The sequence below is a fragment of the Zosterops lateralis genome (genome assembly GCF_965231275.1).
Source record: "Zosterops lateralis genome assembly, contig: SUPER_6_unloc_1, whole genome shotgun sequence".
NCBI classification, from domain to species: domain Eukaryota; kingdom Metazoa; phylum Chordata; class Aves; order Passeriformes; family Zosteropidae; genus Zosterops; species Zosterops lateralis.
In genome coordinates, this window is record NW_028154616.1 from 244,274 (window position 1) to 266,564 (window position 22,291).

The 22,291-nt window shown below is 38.2% G+C and overlaps 1 protein-coding gene across 2 annotated transcripts; it reads right to left on the reverse strand.

The window, feature by feature from the left end:
- Positions 1 to 2,441: 2,441 nt before the first annotated feature.
- On the reverse strand, positions 2,442 to 17,475 carry SLC5A12 (solute carrier family 5 member 12). 2 transcript variants are annotated; one of them, XM_083885328.1, is made up of 16 exons: positions 16,806 to 17,475; positions 14,793 to 14,858; positions 13,711 to 13,762; positions 12,720 to 12,800; positions 12,377 to 12,444; positions 11,227 to 11,381; positions 9,907 to 10,047; positions 8,456 to 8,585; positions 8,023 to 8,111; positions 7,027 to 7,139; positions 5,875 to 5,942; positions 5,441 to 5,527; positions 4,644 to 4,822; positions 4,336 to 4,439; positions 3,973 to 4,094; positions 2,442 to 3,260 (listed from the first exon to the last, which is right to left on the reverse strand). In XM_083885328.1, the coding sequence occupies exons 1-16, from the start codon at positions 17,160 to 17,162 to the stop codon at positions 3,102 to 3,104; spliced, it is 1,971 nt and encodes a 656-aa protein (XP_083741454.1). In that variant the 5' UTR covers positions 17,163 to 17,475; the 3' UTR covers positions 2,442 to 3,101. The 2 variants fall into 2 exon arrangements, with proteins under 2 accessions (XP_083741454.1, XP_083741455.1); XM_083885329.1 differs by lacking the exon at positions 12,720 to 12,800.
- Positions 17,476 to 22,291: the final 4,816 nt, after the last annotated feature.

Below are 22,291 nucleotides of genomic sequence, written 5' to 3' on the forward strand. Positions count from 1 at the left end.
TTTGCTAGGACCTATCGTTAAATCTTGCTAGAAGGCTGAAGCTACTGATTTTAGCCATCATATGTTGTCATGTATGATTCACATGTTAGAATTAGTAACCCTATGGCTGGCTCCGTTACAAATACAGAAAACGCTTGAGGTCAATGAGCAGCTTTAGTTGTAACAAAAATAGTCTGGAAATAGTTGAAAAAAAATCCTTCAGGATATTTCTTCAATAGCAATTGGAGAGAATGCAATTCTAGCAAACCTAACTCCCTTTTTCCTGACATCAAATGGATAAATCAAGATTCTCTTTTGTGGCAAATGACTTCAAAAGATGTTAGGTCTGTAGTACATCCAGTGCTGCCAAACTTGTGAAGTGCATGCAGAGCATAATTATACTGCTTTAAATTCCTTAAGAAATACTCAGAGGAGACTTGGTTGTCTTCAGAGTTATAGCTCTCTAAATCAGATATCCTCCAACTATGACTAGAGAGGGTTTTATCATCCTCCATCTGACTATATAGCTTCAAATTTATGTTTTGAACCACTTTCACTCAAGAATTATGTTACATCCTTAGGCATGGTAGTTAGGCTTTCTTAATACAACCTGATCAGTAAGGTGCATGGCCATGAGATATAAATGATAAAGCAGTATTTACTGAGTTTCCATTTTTTACCTTGCTAACAATCCCAAGTACAGAAGCAGGATGGGAAAGCATGCCACATGAGACAGCAAGCAGATAGCCACACTCAGCTATGAGATTATAAAAGCAGTGTAAAGGAGATTAACACAAATATTGACTTAATTCTCAGTTTCTTGACAAACTGTTCCATGCAATCAAAGCAGTGTTATTTACAGACTGCTATTTCTGTTCTCTAGTAAAAATCTTGGGACCACTTCCAGGGGTAGGGTGTTGTGGTTTGAAAGCAAAACGAGTGAAAGGCTCCAAGTCAGAAATACAATTTAATAAGAAGAAAAGTAAAAAGGTAAAAAATAAATAAAATAAATGCAATAACACAAAGGACCACTGACAGAGTCAGAATACAACCTGAGCAGGATGGTGGAAGCAGTCCAGATGAGGTGGTATTCCTGAAGAATCCTGTAGAAAGGTCTGGTAGCTCTGGTCCTCTGGGAATCCAGTAGGTAAGGGCTGCTTGCACTGTCCCAAATCCCAGCTTATATCCAGGTGAGAATGCTTGGCTCCTCCCCCTGGGCAGAGCATCTCACAATGGGATGATGAGTTGTGAAGTGGGTCCTTGATGGCCCATTAAACAGAGATAACCCCTGGAGGGAGTTACCTGTGAGTCATGGGCAAGGCGTTAATGGGCCATTAGCAGAAGAGCCCAAAGGAAGGGGGCCTAGGAAAACACTGCCCCACCTGGTTCCAACAGCTCATGGAGATGGTGATAGAATAAATACTTTTGTACATCCTACACTGCAACCCAGGACATAGGGCATGAACACAGACAGGGGAAATAACTTCAAGGATCAGACTGACATACATCTACATCATAAAGATGGTCACTTGTGGGTGTTTTAAGGTTTTGATTAAGTCTATTGTTCAGTTAAGATGGCTTCCTTGTTCTTTGTACCATTGTCCTCCAGGTTGTTGTTCTCCCTCATGAGTATTTTTAGACCTCAGTTTGATACATGTTATGAGCTTTGCCTTGGAGACAGCTCTCCATAGGCTGCCTTTTCCCGCCATCCCTCCTCTCCATCATCCTTACCCCCCCATGTCAGTCACCCTGAGGCCTGGAAGGGGTGATTGGCTGGGTTCCCTTGCTCTCTCCTCCCCGCTTGCCTTGATTTGTCAAGTTACTCATACAGCCACTCCCCAGTTTATCCCTATTGGATGTTCTCTGTACCCACCCCTGATTGTACCTCAAGAGACCAAGTTAAAAACCCTTGTCACCCTGGTTCACTGTCTCTTTTGAGGCACTGGGCTCAGGAGCAATAAACCTTTGCCCTGTTTCCACCCTCTAAAGAGTCCCTTCCTGTTTTGTCCGTCGTCTTTGCGGGTCAAGCAAGCAGAGCATGGGTCAAGGCCCTACACTACGGTGCTGTCAAGCGTGCAGGAGCTGGCCGAGGAGTGCGCGCAGTGACAGTCACTGATAAAGCAAAAGCAACAGTGGTGCTGTTCGAAGAAATACAAGTTAAATGTATCAGCTGGGTCCATGAGTTATGACTGATATTTTCATTCAGTCTGCTTCATTCAATTTGGATTTTGTTTAAAAACAAATATATTTATCAAAAAACTATATCCAGAAGTTTATCAAGGTAAGAGATGATCTGTTGACTTTGATTTACAACCAGCAAGTTTTAGAAGAAATGTGTTTCACTGAAAGAGAGCATTGAGAGGGCTCTGCTTCCAAGACATTGTATCAGACATGGTATTTTTCCTAATTATGTGTTGTTCTTTCAAAATTCAGCATGAATTATCAATTAGGAGGCATGATCATCATTAAATGTTGGTTTATTTTCTTTATTGCATAAAAATGGATCCTTTTGAGGTAAAAACTAACACAGATAAAGAAATATCCTGAATTCAAAGTAAAATTTATTGCTCTGTCCTATAGCTTTTACAATGAGAAGTTGTAAAGAAAACTTGAATTCCCCAGAGGAAGTGAACAGTTATCTCAGAGACTGAAAGAGCAGTCTGGTCTATACAAGGTTACTGTGAGGAGAATTTTTGTGATACCTGGGTGTAGGCTCAGGCTGACCTCTCTTCTCTCTGTCCATCAGAGGGTGGCTCACAGTGAGATATCTCACAAATTCTCCAAAGTCTTAATTTATCTTAAGTTCACCTTTGCACATTCCCCTCAATGATGAGTTGCTGAATAGAGCGTGTGATGCAGATGTATTGCAGCTGCGTCTGAATGGGAGCTTCCACAAAATTCATGAAACAATTCTTCTGAAATAACAGTGCTTCCAAACCCCTATTTTCCGATAATTCCCCAGGTCTGCCAAGAAATTTGTAAATAAAAATCTGGCCTTTATTGCTATAGAGAGCAATTGCTCCCTCTTAGTCATCTACTAGCTGGTAAATGCAGTACAAGAAGTTACTAATTTCTGAAGCTGAAGAACTAAAGATTAATTAAATGCCCTTGTCCCTCAGCTTCTAGAGGCGAGATTCTCTGCTTCTGTTTGTATATGAATTTTCCTCAGAATTGTAACCACAGATCTGATGATTATTTTCTTTGTTGGTATTATTCTTGAAGGTGTTATCTGTTCTAGTTTTATTTGCAGCAACTTTAGGCAGTTTTTTCTCAAAGTCCATCTGAAAAAAAGAAAGCTTGTAGTTTGAAGCCCATATTCACTGCCTTTTCCCTTTGAATAAAGGAAAATTGTTAAAACAGTGTAAGAAGAAAGGTGTTCATTCTGTATGCCTATTTAATGAGCTACAAAGCCTTGAGATACCTGGAGAATAGCTGGCCCTGTTGCTGTGGAGGAGGTGGAGGTGGGAAGGAGCAGCTCAGATGCTGGTGAGTGCCTGATTGCTACTCTCTGGTGCTGCTCTGGAGGGCAGAAGCCTCAGAGGCTCTGATGGTGAGGTTGGCAGCAGCATGACCTTCATAAGCATATGAGTTCTAAAGTCTTTCTCCCTGAGCTTGGTGGAAGGCAAAAGCTTGGTCTAGGGTGTGAGGTGCACTTTTATTCCCACTTGGCTGCTGGAGCAGGGAGGGCAAGGAGAGGGAGGTCAGATCCAGTTTCATGAGCTCCTGGCATTCCCAAGAGCTGTTTGTTTTTGGAGCACCTGAGTCCCCATATTTGATGAAAATGGGAAAAATAGGTAACTTATTACTGACCAGGTTTTGGCTGATCTCATTTCCAGTCTGTGGTGCTTATGCATCATCCCTTGCATAAGTTCAAAAGCAACTGTTGAAAGCTGGTTAGTTCTCTGCTCAGCACATGGCCTCATGTAGGCACATGTACATGTTCCCTCTGCTCCTGAGCCACAGCAGGGCCGAGCTGAGTGTTCAGGTACTCACCTCCAGGCTGTCATGATGCACACCGCACCAAAGGAATATTTTGAGTCTTTTGGACCAAAAGCAAAACAGGTTGCAGACTGGCTTAATTAACACTGGTGGGATGTCTTCTCCTTTACTAGGTCCTGCAAAAAGAAAATGAGTCTATGGATAGCTGGGTATGAGCCTTGGGAGTCTGACCATGAATTGGGGGAGCAGGATCAGACCCCACTGCCCTCCTCTGAGTCTATGTCTCAAGTCACCTACTGGACTTTAAAAGCTTTGTTAACAGTTGAGTCAGCTTATGCAAAAGTATGTTTGTTTCTATATGTATATATATATATGTGTGTGTGTGTGTGTGCGTGTCTGTATGTTTAGAACACCAACCTGTTATAAAGCTTATCAACAACCCTGTGATGGCACAGCCCACACAGCCGATGGCACTGAAGTACAGGTAGGACAGGGAGTACCAGGTGTCTGCCAGCAAAGGCCTGTGAAGAGGCAACAAAAACAGCTAGTGATAAGCAGCTGCTCTGTTTAGTTTGTTGCCTGACTCTGCCAGCAAAATGCAGCTCATGGTGCAGTTGGGGTGTCATCTGGCATCAGTCTGCACTCCCAACCTGCTCTGTGGGCTGCAGGCTGAGGTAGCACACTTGACAAAATATAGGCTTAAGTAGTAACAAAAGGAAAAATACCTCTCTGAAGCCTCTGTAGGAGCTGCTGTTACCAGTGCCTCAGTGCTGTTAGCCAGTGTGCAGTTGAAGGTAGATAGTTGCAGAGGGATTGACTTTGTTGGTGGTGCAGGGTAAATGAAAGAGCCAGTACCAGCCCAAAAAGCCAAGCTGATGCCAGATAAGAGGCCGCCGAGAGCACCCTTGGCAAGTAGAGAAAGATACTTGAAAGATGTTATCTGGAAAGTGTTTTTCTGTGAATGTGAATTAGGTAGGAGTAGGTAATGATGGATTACGGTGTAAATAAATTCTGTACTCTCTCAACTAAGGTATAAAACATGGTGTTTTAGCACTCTTTATTTATAAAAGTTGAAGGAGAAGTGTGATTTAAGCTGTGGTACAGATTTTAGTTTTACTTCTGCCAACCTTGATGGGAATCCTGATGGGACAGTATGGAATGAGCTCATGTTATGTTTTGAGTGAATGAATGAAGGCAAAGCTTTTGCAATCACTCTGTGCATCCCAAGGCTGGTGCAAGTATTGAATAATTTTTTTCTTACTAATGAAACAAAAATATAAAAAAAATTAAGAGAACTCTCATGTGAATCTAATCACCAATTATTCCACAGTTGAGTAGACTTAAATCCAGCAGGATAAATTTAGGCAGGGAAAAAGCATGTATAAGTAGATTTTAGATCCTCAGGCACTATTCAGATTCAAATCTGAAAAGCAGCTCAAAGACCCAAACAATTTTCAAACTGGAGTTTTGACCAAAAAACACCAAGAGATTTTCTTTTAGATCAGGATTTTTGTTTCCTTACCTTCCAGTTAGCACAGGGAAACACAATTCCCAGGGTAAATAATCCCAGCATTGGCCCCCCACACATCCCGTGGATGGAGAGGGAGGCCTGTGCATGAAGAGAAGAAAGAGGAGTTCAGGGCAGCAGCTGAGGGGAAGCATGCCTAATTCTGACTTTGGTCAGTAATTTTCAGTGGGAAAATGGTGAGGGATAAGGGATAAGTAGTGATTTCAAGGCACAGTTTAAGAGAGAATCATGCTCAGTATTGTTTCCTAGCAGTGAGTCAATAGTGAAGGAGTCAGGGGACTTTTTTTTTCCAGCTATTCTTCTCAGCAAAATGTCCACAAAAATTGTTTAGGTAATCTAGCAGCCAGCAGATCTGGCAGCATTATTTGCTCAGTTCATTACATTTTCTGTTCATTCCTATCCTATTACATTTCTGAAGCAAGAAATACCTGCACTACTCCTCCCAGCAGTGATGCTGCTGCAGCCATTGAAGTGCACAGGACACCATATAATATACCTGGAAAAGAAAAGATAGTGAAGTTCTCAGTGGGGATGGTTCCTAGCTCAGTAGTGTCTGAGACGACCAGGCAGCAGGGAGGAATTTCACTTCTTATTGGATGTTTAGTGTAGACCATTACACACCCAGCAGTGTCTTGTGTGAAGTCTTGTTGGATTTTTTGGTTGATTGTTACTCCTTACAAAGTAGAAAAAATAGCAACAAAATTAATTTAGAAGTTATGCCTCATGTAGAAATATTTCTGTTGCCTTTAAATATCACTTTAAAAATAATCTAATAAATGAGCTGTGAAATGATAAAGCAGCATGGCTTTCTTCCCTTGACACCAGTTTTAATTTCATGGTAGGTGAAACTCTGTATGCAGCAGTCTTGAGTAAAGCCAACCAAAACTTCAGTGCTAGCACACCTTGGTTTTGGACATAAAAATTTATCTTTCTGAGTCCAGAGTGAAAAAAATAAGTAGTAAGTGGAAAAACAATAATGAAGAAGACTAAAACAGTTACAGAGATAGAAAATATATGGGTTTGGCTCTTTCATGATATTTGTGAACTTTAATAGAATTCTTATGGTATGATAATTGTATTCATAAAAGGGTTTTGATCTTACTGAAATAATAGTAACAAATATCTTAAAAATTAAAATAATGTTGGATGCTTGATATGTTGATGATATTTTGTGGGTTTTTTAACTTTTTTGTTTTCATGCTTTTTTTCTGAAAAGCTGAATAACCTGCTTATGCAATACACTAAGTTTGAATAGAAATTACTTACTTTATTTCTCCAAATACTACTATAGAGTAATGTGGTAATAACTACGTTGATACTTTTTCTGTGTTAAGTGTTTTCCAATATTTTCAGTAGACCAAGGATTTTGAGTAGTGGTTGTTAATGCTAGTCTGTATTTGTTTCTCTGCCAAATGGTGCTGATACTTCATGCTACTGAAGCATCAGGCCGATGTTCACCTTGAGGGTTTATTAAGGGCTACATTCCTGTGGGAGTTTCCAATGTACAAGTATTTCTGAGGGAGTGTCTCTATGCAGTGCCCTTTGCTGCTAAATAAATGGGTCTCATCTAGAGTACCCACATAAGCCTTTGCTGATCCACGTGCTCATCTTCTCGGGGAGGTTTGGGAAACCTTTCTTGACCAAGTCTTCAAAGGTAACAGTTGCTAAAGCATTGATGCTGGCAGCTACTGTGCTGTAGAAAGGGAGAAGAATGGTAAGTAAATAGGAAGAAATCTAATCTGAAATCAGGTTGTATTTATAAAAAATGCTTCCTCTTTTTCAGCACTAATGCTCTCCAAGAACTGTATGGTTCATACTATTTTTCATATGTGCTACTTTAATGGGGAGGTTTCTGCTACTTCTGCAATTGCTGTGGCTCTGCTTCATGCTGGCATGGAACAAGATAGAAACACATCCTAACTGACCCTTCCATTTATAACTTTGCAAAGACCTTAAATATAGACATGTTCTAGATTTAAAACTTTACTCCCTTACAAATGGAAGGATGTGCAGTCCCCATGAGTGCCACCCTGGTTCTCTTTTAGCTAGGTGAGGAGTCTATCTTTGGTGAATGCAGTTCAAATAGACTCGGTGAAAACATGTATACCCCTGCCTGTGATATTGTGGCAGTTAACTTATGTAAAGACAATTTCACCATGAGCACCTCACAAGAGTATTTTTGGAAGTTAAAATCAGTTTTTCTACATTTTTTCTATATTGATAACATTATTCTAAATTGTATTTGAGATAAAAAGATACTGGAGGTGTGGAGTTAGACTTTATCATAAACATAATCATAGAATAATTTAGGTTGGAAAAGACCTCTATGATCACAGAGTCCAATTGTTTACCCAGAACAGTCAAGTTCACCAGTAAACCAAGTCACTAAGTGCCACATCCACATGTCTCCACATATCTCCAGAGGTGTAACATAATTTAATAAAGAGCTGGTGCTACCTCCTAGAATGTTCTAAGAAAAAGAGCTGGGCTTTTCTTAGGGTTTCATATTTTGACCTCATTCTGGATCCTCAAGAAATTATCATAAACAGCTAAAATGTCAGTTCAAACTCACAAACCTTAGTGTTCCACTGAATGCACAGGCAACAAACAGTCCTGGGACTCCTGGCATCGAAGAAAAAATGTCCATAACAAAGTATGGCATGAGCTGGGATAGAAGGAGTACAAGAGCAACACAAGAAATTAATTAAGGGTTTCCTGGGTAATGGAAGAGAAGTATTTTATGTTTATGAGCATGTTGCTAAATTCTGGTGTTGTCCCAAATAATATGGTTTCAGATTTTGAGCAAAAGGGATGTCTTTTGGCAAAAATGTTCAATTGAATTAATACTGCAGGAGGGCCAGAAGAGTTATTATTGTAGCCCTGACCTGGCACTCACCTTAGTCCCTGAGTATTTAAAGGATATAAACAATTGCCCAAAATTAAACTGTCTTGATATGTGCTATATCTGAGCTCAAATCAGCTCCTAATTATTGTAATGGACATCTGTACCTGATCAGGAGCTGAAATGAAAGCAGCAGTCCAGGGATCACAACTCTTGTAATGAGAGTACATCACCAATCCACAAAATACTGCACACACTAGGACTATCCAAAGTCCCAATAAATTCAGGTAAAGTGCCCTAGAGCAAAAGAGAGAAACTGTTTAATGGGAAATAAATAAAAAAGTTGTTACAAGATATCTATTCAGAACTTTTTTGGGAGATCCCCTTAATCCCAATGGTTATGTAATTCGAACTGACTATATAAATCAAAGCAAGATTAAAAAATAAAGAAAAAGAAAAAGTACACCATCCTTATGCTATAGAGCAAGGATAAAGTTTTTGAGCAACTTCATAGTGCTGGAAGAGTCAGGTAACCTCTACTCAGAATGGGCAGTACTGAGTGCTGGGTCTGTCATTCCTCTGCCTTGTAAGAACAGATTTTGGCCTGTTGGAAGATGTTGATGCTGCCTTCCCTTTAAAGCACACAGAATATTATTTCCAATGTTACCATGCAAAGTAACAATATGCCATGAAACAGATGTAGGTGACAGCATCTGCTAGGAAGATTGAGTGGCTGTGGGTTAGCAGGTTCTGAGAGCTGCCATATTTTAAAGAGGCCACATCATGTTTGGACATCACCTTGTGAAAGACCTGTTGCTAAGGCCAGTTCCAAGTGTGCTACTAGGAAACAAAGATTAACCCAGCTTGTTACTAGTAATGTTCTCACTGGTGTGACTTCTAAGTGTTTTTCAGACACTGAATTTTCTACAGGATAAATTCATATAGACAGTCATGACCTTCAGAAAAATTAATATGTTTAGAGACAGCAAAAAAGCCAACTGAAAAGGAAATAGTTATCACCTTTATTCTTTAGCCACATGTGCAGGCAGTTGACCCTAGGTATGTGAAAAAAATCTGATGGTTTAGTAAAATATGTCTAGCTACACTTACACTACTGCTGAAGTTGAGGCAGATAGCAAGCTGGAGACCTGTATATCTATATTGTGAAGATTCACTTTGTTCTTCATTGATTGTGATTATTCTGATGCTGCAGAATTTTAAGAAATTATTATAATTTAATTTAGGTATTACCATATATTGTAGCGCTCCACTAAATTAGTAGCAACTTTTAATCCAGTATAACATAAAAACAGTTCCAATAGATACATTTTTACCATGAGGTTGTAGATAGCACAACTTCTATGTTAGCATCATTGCCATACTCTCCTTCTGAGGATTAGTTTATCAGCCTGATCATAAATTGATAAACTGCAAGGGATGAATTTTTCTTTTTTCCTCTGTGTATACTTAAGTCATTTTTAGGCGGAGGTAATAAGACTGTCAGTGCAAAATCAGCTTACTACCACTGAATGGGATCCCAATATTTATTTAGTGTAGCTGACAAACTTAGTATGATTCTTGATTGATTGCAGGAATAGGTTAATGACTGGTAGCTTACAGTTTAGCATGCTTTTCTGATTTGCAGGAAATACATCTCTGTATTGTGGACTGATTGACTCCATAGAGCCCTAGCCATGTAAATGTTCCCCCAATAACTATTGTCCAGAAGGTATGTCGTCTCAAAGGATCAACATCAAAGCTAGAAGAAAGAAAGAAAGAAACAATTTAGGGTTTTTTATTTAAATAGGGTTTTTTTCAGCAAGAGGTAGGTTATTTTTTTCAGAACTATCTGGCATGTCCTACCATCAGAATCAAAAATTCTGTATTGGTAATACTGTTTTCCAGAACCGACAACATCTGATGTGCTCAGGTTTTGAAGGGTTTTTTTTACTTTTATATTGAAACACATTGCTTTCAAGTCAGGATAGATAAATATCATTCAGACCTAGTCAGAGGATCACTTAATTGAGATTAATCAAATTTATAAGGATGCTTATTCTCAGACATCAGACCTTTTCATATTGTAGCAGACCTACAAGCCATCCTGCCTGGGACCCCGTCTTCTGTAAGGAACAAGGTTGCTTACCAAACTCTAAAAAAATCCTGTAAACTTTTAATAGCACATCATAATGATGTAACTTCCTTTACAAGAAATTGCTTCAGATGCTTTGTTATCTTTTGTACAACAAAATTCTGTTTCTCAGCAAATCTAACTCATACAAGTGTATCTTTCTGTCAGGGATGTGTCATCTTTGCAGTTCTCCTTATCTTGGTCAGGACAGCAGATAACATTTGACCTTGCTGTTGGATTCTGTCACTGCCTTGCCTTGATTAACCAACAAATGCCCCAAACAGCCAAAGGAAAATCAGGTTTCTATCCCAGTGCACTGTGCACTATTTCTAGCTGCTGTGTTGAGTGCAAGTAAAACATAGTGTCAGTTTATAAGTAGAAAATGAAAGATGCCTACTATTAGCCACTGAGATTAGCTCAGCTGATTTGAATATGTTGCTAACCAGATCAAGGTTTCATGTTTGATCCCTGTATGGGCCATTTACTTAAGAGCTGGACTTGTTGATCCTTGTGGATCCCTTCCAACTGAAAATATTCTCTGTATGAAATTGGAAGGAATAATTGGGCTGCATTTGTAGCTACACGACGAAAAACAGCAAATCTCCCCTTCAGTTCAGCAGACCTTTGATTTCTTGAAAGAGTTAAGCTTTCCTAAAGGTCAAATGTATTGCCAATAGCTGAAGAAATGAGGAACGGACTTCTTGGAGTCACCAAGGTTGTTTAAACCAAGACTGTGTATTTTTGGCTTACTGTGGGTATGGTTTCTACACATTAAATATACAGAAAGTTGCATAATTTGTTTCTTACTCAAATATGTTTAGCCGAGATCCTTCATGGGCATCTTCCCAGACTTTGGCTGATCCACCATTCAGACTAGTTCCTCGAATCAAAACCGTGACAAAGCCAGCCACCATAACAATCATTTGAAATGCATCTGTCCAGACAACAGCTTTTAATCCTCCCTAAAACAAAGAGAAACTGTATACCATCAATCTTCTTTCTTGTTGCTGAAGTACTGAAAAATGTAAAAAGACTCCTTATTTTGACAGCTCATTATGTGCATGTTCAGCACCTAGCAAATCAGGGCTCTGCATTCTTCCACAAAGTGCATTTTTTTGCAGGTTGGAAAATTTCACAGCCTAAATAGTTTGTCCATGGGCACAGGAGAATATTTGACTTTCAGTTAAATGCTTTTTTTCTGCCTCCTTTATATGCCTTTGAATATATCATGGTGTGGAAAAAAAGCTTAGGGAGTTTTGGCCTGTTCCTACATCCCATAGGACTCCATACATTCTCAGAGCCCAGTGGTCCACAATTAGTCTAACACAGAAAAATAGCTCTAGAAAATTTGCCATTCCCCTTTCTTCCATAGCTACTTTCATATTTGATAACATTAGTACTAGAGCATATAAAAGGTGTTTGCAACAAAAGTGGAGTGATATATTGAAAAAAAAAATTAGTGACAATGAGAATGACAATTAATTTGTGTCCTGAGCCCCAGGGCTATGCTGCTTCACTGCAAAAAGCTATACAATACATCTATTTTGGAATTTGGAGTCTCATGTTACTTCCCCTCAAAAGTAAAGTTCTCTGACCTGTTGATTTTCCTTCCTAGGTTTTAACGCTTTGTTCTTGAGCACAATTTTCATTACAGTGTTTTTCAGCCTATAATTTGTAAAAGATAAGAACCATCCTCTCCAAAGATCACAGGGGAAGCTTATGGCCTCCTTATCTGGACCCTGGCACAGGATGGCTGGTTTAAACAGGGAGACATACAGCAGAGACTTAGTGAGGATTTTTTTTTCTTCCAAATAGACTTCCTTATAAGACAGAGTGTAGAAGAAATTTATCTGTACGTTCTCCACAGGAGCTATCCTTCTCTGACTGTCTGTCATGTTTGAATGATGGTTGAATTAACTGTCTGTGTTCCAACCATTCGGTTATGCCTGTTACATACCAGAGTGCAATAGAAAGTGCAGACAATTCCTGTTGCAGCTACAGAGCCCCAGAGATCAAATCCAGTGACTGCAAAACCCATGAAAACAAAATTGTTAGTGAAATGGATGTAAGTAATCTGGAAGATAGCAGAAGACCTGTAATCCTTTAGCTTTAGAAGAATAGAACTAATTATCAATTTTAATCTTTTGTGTCTATTTAGAGCTTTGCTGGATTATTCAAATTTTATAGAACACTGTTTTGCATTGTTGTTTTCTTTCAAATTGAAATTAATTAACTTTTAAGAAAAAGTAACACTTAAGAATACTTGCATAAAGCAAAAATGTCATTCTGATGGGACAGACCTTTAAAGGAATGCCTCGCTTCTGTTCTTAGTCCAGAACTACATCTTGAGAAACCAAGTTCTTCAGAGATTCCCCAAAATCCTAAGACAAAAAAACCCCAACCCCTAAGTAAATTCCATTACCTGCATCTAAGAATGATTTAATGCTAAAATGTCCTTCAGTAAAAAAGCTTTCTGTGTTCATTTTGCTTAGTAGTTTCTTTGCACAAGATGAACAAATTTTGTTTCAGCTGATGCTGAAATGTCACCTACCACTCATAGTTTGTGAGGGCAAAACTATTTGTAAAGGTTCTCTTATTAGCAAAGTTAGTATGGTACAATAATGAATGAGAACTTCCTCAAGGAATTCACCTGCATGACAGAGGAAGAAAATATGGCATTGTGTGGGTGGTGGGATCGAACAGACTGCAGCTCAGATAATGAACAATGAGAAGAGCCGCACAATCTCTTCCAAATCAGTTTTGGTAAAATCAGGAATTGGGCCATGATGATTCCTTGTGCCCTATGTCAGTAAAATTACAAATCCCATCTATTGTGATGGATGATCTATGCCTAGTTTGCAAATATTAATTGAAGAAGTCTGGGGACAGACAGCATAACAGCATCAATCTCCCGCCATGGGGAAAAGATGCCCATGGAAACCTGAATACAAAAGACAGGGGGAATCAAAGTGCATAGTATGGTCTTGGATCATCAACTTGTACTGTGAACTTTGTCAGGATGTTGGGAAATTGTTTACTTCAAATCTCTTCAGGTGATTCTGAGTGGAAAGGGTAGAAGACCAACCACAAGGCTCCTGCTAATGTTTGGAGGTGAGAGGAACCTGGGGAGTCAGAAATGCAGCGCTACAAGGTGAAGGCAAAAACATTCTTATAGAACCTCTGAGAATGATTGAGGTTTTGTCTTTATCTATTTTTGTTGCTTCACTTACTCAAGCAGTCCTTCTGGTGTGGTTATTTGGGGTAGCAGTGAGGTACAGCATAAGAACTCACCTTGGTTGAGTGCCAGTGATGGAGCATAGACCACTATTCCTGTATAAAGAATCTGAAGGAGAAAAATTATGTATTTGAATGCTCAGTGATAAAACTTGTATTTAGAGTAGGGCTCTGAGCAAAATACCAGATCTAGGGGTTTCTTTAGATCAGCTTATATTGTATATGGCTTTTTGTTCTGGCCCTTAAAAATTAAAATCTTGTGTTTAATTCCTTTCTGTGGAAAGGATCATTATCTGTCTTTGTATTAATTTTTTCTCTACTGCTAAGACAAATATATGGCAAAATATCCTCATGAAATAGAGAGTGTCTCCAGAAAACACAAATAGTGGTACAGAAATAAAGTTGCACTGATCTTAGAAATTAAATTTTCATTTTTCCATTCAATCCCTTTCAAAGTAACTGACTCAATACCCTTTACATGTAAGGTCTGAGAAAGCTGATGGAGAAACAAAGCGTCAAGGTCAGTAAGCATTCATATCTATTGCCAAAGGTTTGGGAATTATTTAAAATGGAATTAATGCAGAAGGAAATGCCTCCTAAAGTCCCATCAAATCTTTCCATCACATACACAACTAATGTAACTAATTTCAAGATGGTCACAACAGTGACCATCATGGGACCATAGCTATCAGGATACCTTGTGCAACAGTTTTCAAACAGGATAGTTCACCTCAATGTCATAAATGGGTAACTAAACATACTGAGTAAAACTTGACCAGTTTCTCAAGAAAGAAAGAAAGAATTCACTTGTTTGGGAAGACAGAGGTTTCAAGTTAACATAAGGAGACCAAGAATGAGCTATGAGAGTACAACAAAACATCTGAGAGTTAAAGACAACTAAAATTGCCTTCCTGATACTAAAGGAGAAAAGTAAGGGAAGTTAGACAGTTAAAAATATAATCATGCTTTCTTTTCAGCTTTCATAGTGCAGCTTGAACTTTCATAGTTCAAGTGAAAGAACTAAGAGAAAAAGATTACTTATTAAAAAATGTCATCATAAAAAATGTGCTGTGTGAGGCTAGTTGTGAAAATGAAGGTTGAGTGAAATTAGCATTAAAAAAAAATCAATCTTATCTTACCGTCTGTAGGATGTAAATCAGTGTTGCAGCAAGACGGACAATCTTGTTAAATCTTAACTCCAAATACTAGGAAAAAACGTAATCTCAGTAAAGTGCACATGTAGCATCTGTGACACAGATGTTACCCTTTTGTTTGCCCTAAGTAACATCTTACTGTGCAAGTAAACTTACTGGCAGCTGGCATTGCTGTTATGAATAGTTAATAAGGAGAGCAGGATTGTCATTAGATGCAACAATAATTACATTAAAGAAATCTTCTCATCTCAACCACATACTTGAAATTCTATACTGGGTTGCAGTAATCAATACCTGATTTGTACCAGGAATAATTGGAAGATCCCAAGAATTACAAAGAAATTTAAACTTCAAATGAAATTATATTCCAAGTGGAAACTTGAGCTCATCTCTAGCAGAAATAGCATTGTCTCCAGTAGTGACAAAGTAGAGGTGGAGCAAATGATGAAGCAGCAACATGGATGCCTAGTACATGAGCTAAGCTGGCTTTCCCACTTGTTCTGTCTCAGCCTAAAGCCAAATCTGCACATTGGCAATATGAAGAGGCAAGAAGGGGGATCTTATGGACTTCCAGGTTCAAAGATGTAGAGAGGTGTTGCCACCTTCGAAAGAACTGCAGAGGTGAGTGGAACTCTAGACTCAAAAGCCCAGGTTTTAACCTGGGTCTTTGTAGTGTCTCAGCCCCGCGGCAGCCTCCATGCAGGGAGGCCCTTCTTGGATCATAGTCCCATGCTCCCCGCCCCGCCCCCTGCAGACACCAGGCATGGGCTGTACAAATTTTCCCTCTTTTACAAGTCTCTAGTCTGTGCACTTTGTTCTGCTGATGCATCTTTTTTCTTCATTTTGCTCATGCTGATCTTGTGGTTTTTGCATAATGAACCTCACAGTCGGCCATATAAATACATAGCTAATTTATGTAACTTGACCTATTTCTAAAAATAATTCATGAAGCCAACAGTCATCTTTCCAGCATCCTTGAAAGGTGTCTCTGTTTAATATAGCACTTTTGGTGGTTCAGATGACAAAAGTAATTATTTCTCTCATATTAGATCAAAATCAGCTATAAAACACAACTACTTGCAGCAATGGTACAATGGTTACTCTTCACTGACCTGAAAATATTTCCAAATACCCAGGCAGATCTGTTTGACCAAAGGGTCCTTGGGTCTGGGCTCAGTGAGCATGAGCAGCCTTTCTGTTACCAGAAAGTTGCTTGTGAACTAACCCAGTTTCATCATCCAACTCTTGCTTAATTGAAACTGCCCACAGACAGGAGCAACGAAATTTGCAAGAGTTGACTGAAGTGAGTAAGAGGCCATCCCAAATGGTCAGTAGCTGTCCTGTGGATGTGCAGGTTATAAGGGCTGCTACTGACCTATATTATGAAGGAAAAAAATGTGTTCCAGGGAAAATGCTAGGCAAAATTTCTATAAAATTCAGAAGTCATTTATTTAATTTCTTAGAGAATGCTTGAATTCATTCTCCAGCCCTGACTTTTTTACTTCGTTTGTTTTTATTTTTGAACAGGTCTGCCGTCTTCTTTCTCTTCCTACGACTTCAGCTCTTTAGATATAGTAGCTTGGCCAAAATTACCATATCTAGACTAAGTTTGAATTGGATCGTATTGAACGTTGTTCTTAAAGTCTGTCTTTCTAAACCAGAGCAGAATATTCAAAAGACCAGAAGTATTTGGATACTCTTAAATATTTTCCAACTGTTACTTAATTTGGTGCTGTAAACCCAGGTGTAAATCCACATCCTATCTATGCAGTATGTGCATAAAAGAAGCTCTGACTCTTAGATTGTTATTTCAACTTATGCAATATAAATAACTAGTTTGAATATGAATAACTAGTTTAATTTCTAAAAATAATTAATATATCAATATATTTGTTCTGTAAGACACTGCAGAAAGCTTTCTGTCAAAGATTTTTAAAAACATATGCATGATACTTAGTTATACTAGAATAATGCCTTTATTTTATTGTTTTTACTTACCTCATAAGTGCTTGTGATGCCAGATCTATAAAAAACAGGTAGATAAATTTCAGCAGTAAAAATTATGACAAGTGTATAAGAAAGAAAGAACAGCACAAAGGATGCCCCATAGCGATAAACTTCAGAGGGTGTCCCCAGGACTGTTACGGCTGACATGAAGCTTGATGTAAGAGAAAAAGCTATTGGTCCACATGTCATCTGCTTACCACCCACCAAAAATTCCTTTGACGTTTTCTTTTTCCTCTCTTTAACTGCAAAAAAGACTCCAATGCTGGCAGAGACTAAAAATAGTATTGCAAAAACAACATAGTCCCAAGCCACAAATTTTTTGACTTCCGGAGCTACAAAGTTTGGCATTGCAGCAATTCTATAATTCTCTGATGGAAGATTCTGGTTTACTATGTCTGATGCTAATCTGGTGCTGTCTGGAGCACCAGATTAACTCTGTTTACAGCAAAACTGAAACTTATCTGTAGCTCAGCAATAAAAGCAATAAACTGAAAGAATGTTCAGCCAGAAGACTTTTTCGAATCCAGTTCAGTTCTAAGGAGGTAAAAGAAAGGTAGCTAAGGATAAGTTAAGGAAGAATGTACTTAGACCCTAGTACTATGGGTTCTTCTGCAAGGCAAGCTGAAATAAGGGACTTAGCTGTGAAATTTGTAGTACAATCCCTTTTTATGCGTGATGTATAAATTTAAGGTTAAACATTAGACTGGCACATTGAGTCCATCCAACTCTTTTCTAACATCTCAGCATTTTTAAATAATAAAATGAGAGCAACAGAGAAAAAATTAAGGAGAGAGAAAGGAAAGAAAGCTCAGTGTACAAACCTGCTGTCTTACTAGTGAGTTTCTTTTCATAGACACAGTATCCTCATATGGTTAAAAACTGATCTTGAATGCCAGCAATAGGCTTTGCAGTTGTCCTTTGACATGCTTAGTGTGGTCCTTATTAGAATCTCTGGAACTTAAGGTGGCCATAAGAAACTGAAGTCTTTAATGGTTAAAACTAACTCTGGTGCTTCCCCTTACCTGCTGTATTCCACCCTCAGTGTGTTTGGAAACCCAATGGACCTCCAGATGAACAGAAGTATGATTTGTGCTGCACTGTCTGAGGATGAATTTCAGTTAGAAACAAATTTTTAACTGACTTCTGCTAAAGACAATATTGCTTGTATGGGTTCATATGAGAAGTGACTTATTTTATTTATCCATTTACAACTTTGTTGGACTTACAGGACTAGAGAATCATAGAAAACCAGATTGACCAGCACCATTTATCTTAACTATGGCATAATTTTGTAAATTCAATTATTACGTTTTCCTTTTGTGTTTTTGTTTTAAATAATTGAATATTCATTTTATCTTTGTTAATGCCATAACAATACATTTTTGAAAGAAGCAGGAAATTACTTGTCATCCTGAAGAATTAACTTGTACAGAGAGGTAGTGTGCATAGTCACAACCCTGAAGGAAGGGTGAAGTGTATATAGTGAAGAAAATAATTTAAAAAAAAAGAAATCTGGTAACCTGGGAGAGCTTTTAATAGCAGAATTCCTTTTCTTCAGCCTTGTTGTGGTTACAGATGTGTCCCCACATCTCCTTAAATCATTGGTAAATAGAGGTAGTTTTGCTGTGTCAGTAGCAACTTAGTGTCCAGACCTGAAATCTTGCCTGTTTCCATACATTGCTTAGGAGAAGGACTACTTCTGTCCATGTGCGCAGTAGAGATTGTGCAATGTTTTGTTGATTTTGTTAAGACTGAGTGTAAAAAGGGGAGCTGAAAGTCCCCTTTTATTGCCAAACTTGAATTGAAAAAGACAAACAAACAGAAAACCCAAACCAATAAAGTTACTTCTTTAAAGGTACCACTGCATCTATAGACAAAACACTTTTAGTCCACATAAAAACACGAAGTTCAGGTTTGGGATCTGTGACCCAGCCCTGGATGAAAGGCAGGATATGAATATAGCAGTTGCCCTAGCACACCATTGTGTCCTGTAACCCATGGGTGCTGAGATGGAGGGACCAGATGAGACAGCAATGAACCACTTTCCATTATGCAGATCAGGTGAGTCAGTATAGGTAACATTCTGAGAGTTTTCATACAACTGAATCCAAGTATACAACCATCACTAGTATTAACTAATTTTGTACAGACCAAATCCCATCACTAGTATTAACTAATTTTGTACAGACCAAATGCCTTAAAGTGTTACACTCTCAAAAAAGCAGCCATGCATTCCTCTGCTTTTGAGAGGGTTTTTTTTTGCCTTTTCCTCCTTTTTTCTCTTCTCTCTCTGTAAGTGTGGATATGGATATTTTCTGCATGTTTTATTTCATACCTACAGGGTCTTATAAATAAACGTCTCTGGCAATGGTAAAAGCTATGCCGTTACAACACAGAGTTTCTGGGGTCAATCATCAATCCAGTCTGGCAGGAAGCTAATTTAATGGTGTTTGTATGTAGTTTGTAGGGCTGACCAGGAAAACCATAGATTGATCTAGTTTGATCATAGGGACATCAAGTGAATTCACAAAAATATGCAAACCCCTCAAACTTGATGGTATTTATTCTTAAATTTGAGCTGCTGGACTGCACTATGTAAATAAGATATCATTAGTCATATTGAGAGGGCAGAGAACTGTTTATAAGGCTTGGGATAAAAAAAATGAAAATATAAAGCAAATGAAAAAAACAATGATCCGAGTCAGAAGGTTTCTCTCCTAATCATGTTACCAAAGAAATTCTAAGTGGAAGATCCCTGAAATATTCATTCTAGGAACATAAGTGTAGTGTAAAAAAATCCTATTCGCATAAATTGCCTGCAGCAATTTCATTAAAATTATGAATATTTTTTCTAGCAGAAAAGTGGTGATTTTTTGGATGATAGATTTCACCCAAGTAGGAAAAAAATAGTGGAATAACAAATGAAAATCAAGGTAGAAATGTAAATTTGTGTATTTATCCTGCCATAGTCTTCTGATACATTTTCATCATCCTGTCATGGGGTTGTTCAGAATAACCATTTTGGCTAAATCTCACGTAGAAAAAAATACCATAACATAGAAATACAGTTTCTGGAAAAAAAAAAAATTAAATAGTATGAAAACATTTGTTATTCTGTCATGAGGTTATTCTGTAGGTGGGAATAATGGTATTTGTATTTCCCTGAAATAATAATATTTTTTAAAATTTATTTATGCAAACTCTTGTGAAAATTTTAGCCAAGGTAACCCAAGGAAGAGCCTTCACTTTTTGAAGATTCAATACTTCTTTCAATATCTGATCAAGAATCTGAGAAGAAATTCCAAGTGGAGTGTGTCACTTTTCCACTTCAGTCTGTATGCATCTGAGGTTCTATTCCAGGCCTCATTTCAACATCTGAAAAAAAATGCTTCAGGATAGCAAAGTTAAGGGTGTGACTAATGAGCTGCAGCCTGACTTGCTGCAGTCAGGCAGGAAAACTTGCAAGGAATGCTCTTTTCCATGAACTTCTGTACCTTTTTGCTCTTGATTGTGGGGAACATAATAGCCTTTTAAGGGGGAGAGGAGACCTAGTTTGAGTGAATGGATATACATCATTGCATCTTCCAGTTTGAGATTAGGAAAAAGACAAACTTTAATTCAGCATTCTATTAGCTTGAGAGTTGAGCATCTCTCCTAGCACTTGCAAGATTCACCTTCCTTATCTTAATATGCAGAAAAGCGATGCTGCATGTACCACACCTTACATATTTACAAGCAGTTCCCTAGGAGGAAGCCGAAGACACCTCTGCCTGATGCTCTCACCACCACAGCTACGCTGTCCCCTCTTGTTTTCCTTTTTTCTTTTTTTTTCCTTGCAATGAAAGCTTTCCATTTGGAATAAATGCCAGTTTGAGATGACAGAAGTTATCCCTTTCTGAGACCAGACTAGAATCGTGTAGACTGATGCTCAGTGATCAGATCATGAACATTTTTCCTGGCTTCAGCTGAGTTAAACTGCTAGATATCCTTTGTCATGTGTAAGAGATCCAGGACCTGACCCTTGATCCAAGACTGACTGATGATTAGTACAGAGAAGAAGAAAAATGAGTTTTGAATTCTGAAATTACTTAAAATTTTTGCATCTTCTGCACCTATTTTGATGCTAAAGTCCATTTGAGTCTGAGATCTGTCCACTGTTACAAACATAAGTGTAATTCTGTAACATAATATCAAGTCACATGCAAAATTTGATATCCATTTGCTGATATCCATTTGTTGGTGCTACTCTAAATTCTTAGATCTATACATAGAAAATACACTTGCTTTAACTTACAAAATTAAGATCTCCTCACAGGTTGTATACTTTGCAGAGTATCCATAAACAGCAACAGCCTCTAAATAGTATTATAAAAATTAAACATTACATGTATTTCTCTAAGGAAAGAATTTCTAACACCTAGGTCAGAAAGTTTCTCTATGTGTTATATTGCTTTCCACTAGAAATCACTTAAAGTGCAACTCTCAGTTAAATAAAAACCTGTGCAGTACGGAAGGATATGTTTTCTTCTTCTAAAAATGCAGATAATAGAAAAAAAATCTGTGAATAACTTATTTTGCTAAATAATAAACAGCTCTTTTGCTGTATCCTAATACATGACTGAATTATTTTTCTTATTCCTTTTCAATATTTTTCAATATCAAGCTGTGAAAAAATCATAGAAATAGGCACTGGAGGATTTAAGTCACATTTGATTGGATAGATGAAAAAGAAGTGATAACTTGTTTATTGAGGAAAAGTAAATTTCTGGAGCAAAAGAGTGCACTGAAAACTGTGTGTTCCAGAAATCCTGTTAAACTTAGGGGTTATTATCTTCCCTTGACAGTGGACTTTGGTTTCTCTTAAGAGACTCTTCTTTAATGATTACTCTTTCCTCAGAAAGTCATGCTCATTTATCTATAAAAGGATCATTATAGTCTAGTAGCATGAGGAACTGGAGGTATTGCTTAGAGTTTCAAACCAGGTCATTCTCTGGGGATACAGAGTCCTCTCCATGGATTGTTCTTCCCTGGAAGTGCCAGGTCACATCAGGACACCCAGTGGCCCCTGTGGCCAGTGGTCAAGACCCAGCCAGTCCTGTTTCCCTCTGTTGTCATTGTAGAATGAAAAGTTATGGAGTTGCTTGCAAACACAACTGTTCACTTTGTGAGCATTTTTCAGGTGAAAAATTAACGGTATACATTGAGAATTGGATTTTCTTGTACAACAACAGCTAGAAAATTGCATGGGAAGAAACAATTTCAAACATTGTATTTTGAATAGTCATATTTTGAAGAAAAAATAAACAGCTTAAAATTATATGTCAGTTATCATTTACCCCTCCACTATTGCAGTGGGTGAGGATCCCTCTATCACTGCAGTTTCCCAAGGCCCTGAGCCACCCTCACATCTTCCCAGCTGCCTCTTCACTGGGGCCTCCACAGGTCCATGCCAGCCACCCACCAGTCCTTCAGTTCCC

Excerpts from the sequence above, each read along its gene's own strand:
- SLC5A12 (XM_083885328.1), bottom strand. The coding sequence starts at position 17,162 with ATGCCAAACTTTGTAGCTCCGGAAGTCAAAAAATTTGTGGCTTGGGAC. Across the intron at positions 4,440-4,643 it reads CCTACAGAGGCTTCAGAGAG|GCCTTTGCTGGCAGACACCT; the intron begins GTATTTTTCCTT and ends GCCTCTTCACAG. Across the intron at positions 4,095-4,335 it reads GTTGATAAGCTTTATAACAG|GACCTAGTAAAGGAGAAGAC; the intron begins GTTGGTGTTCTA and ends TTCTTTTTGCAG.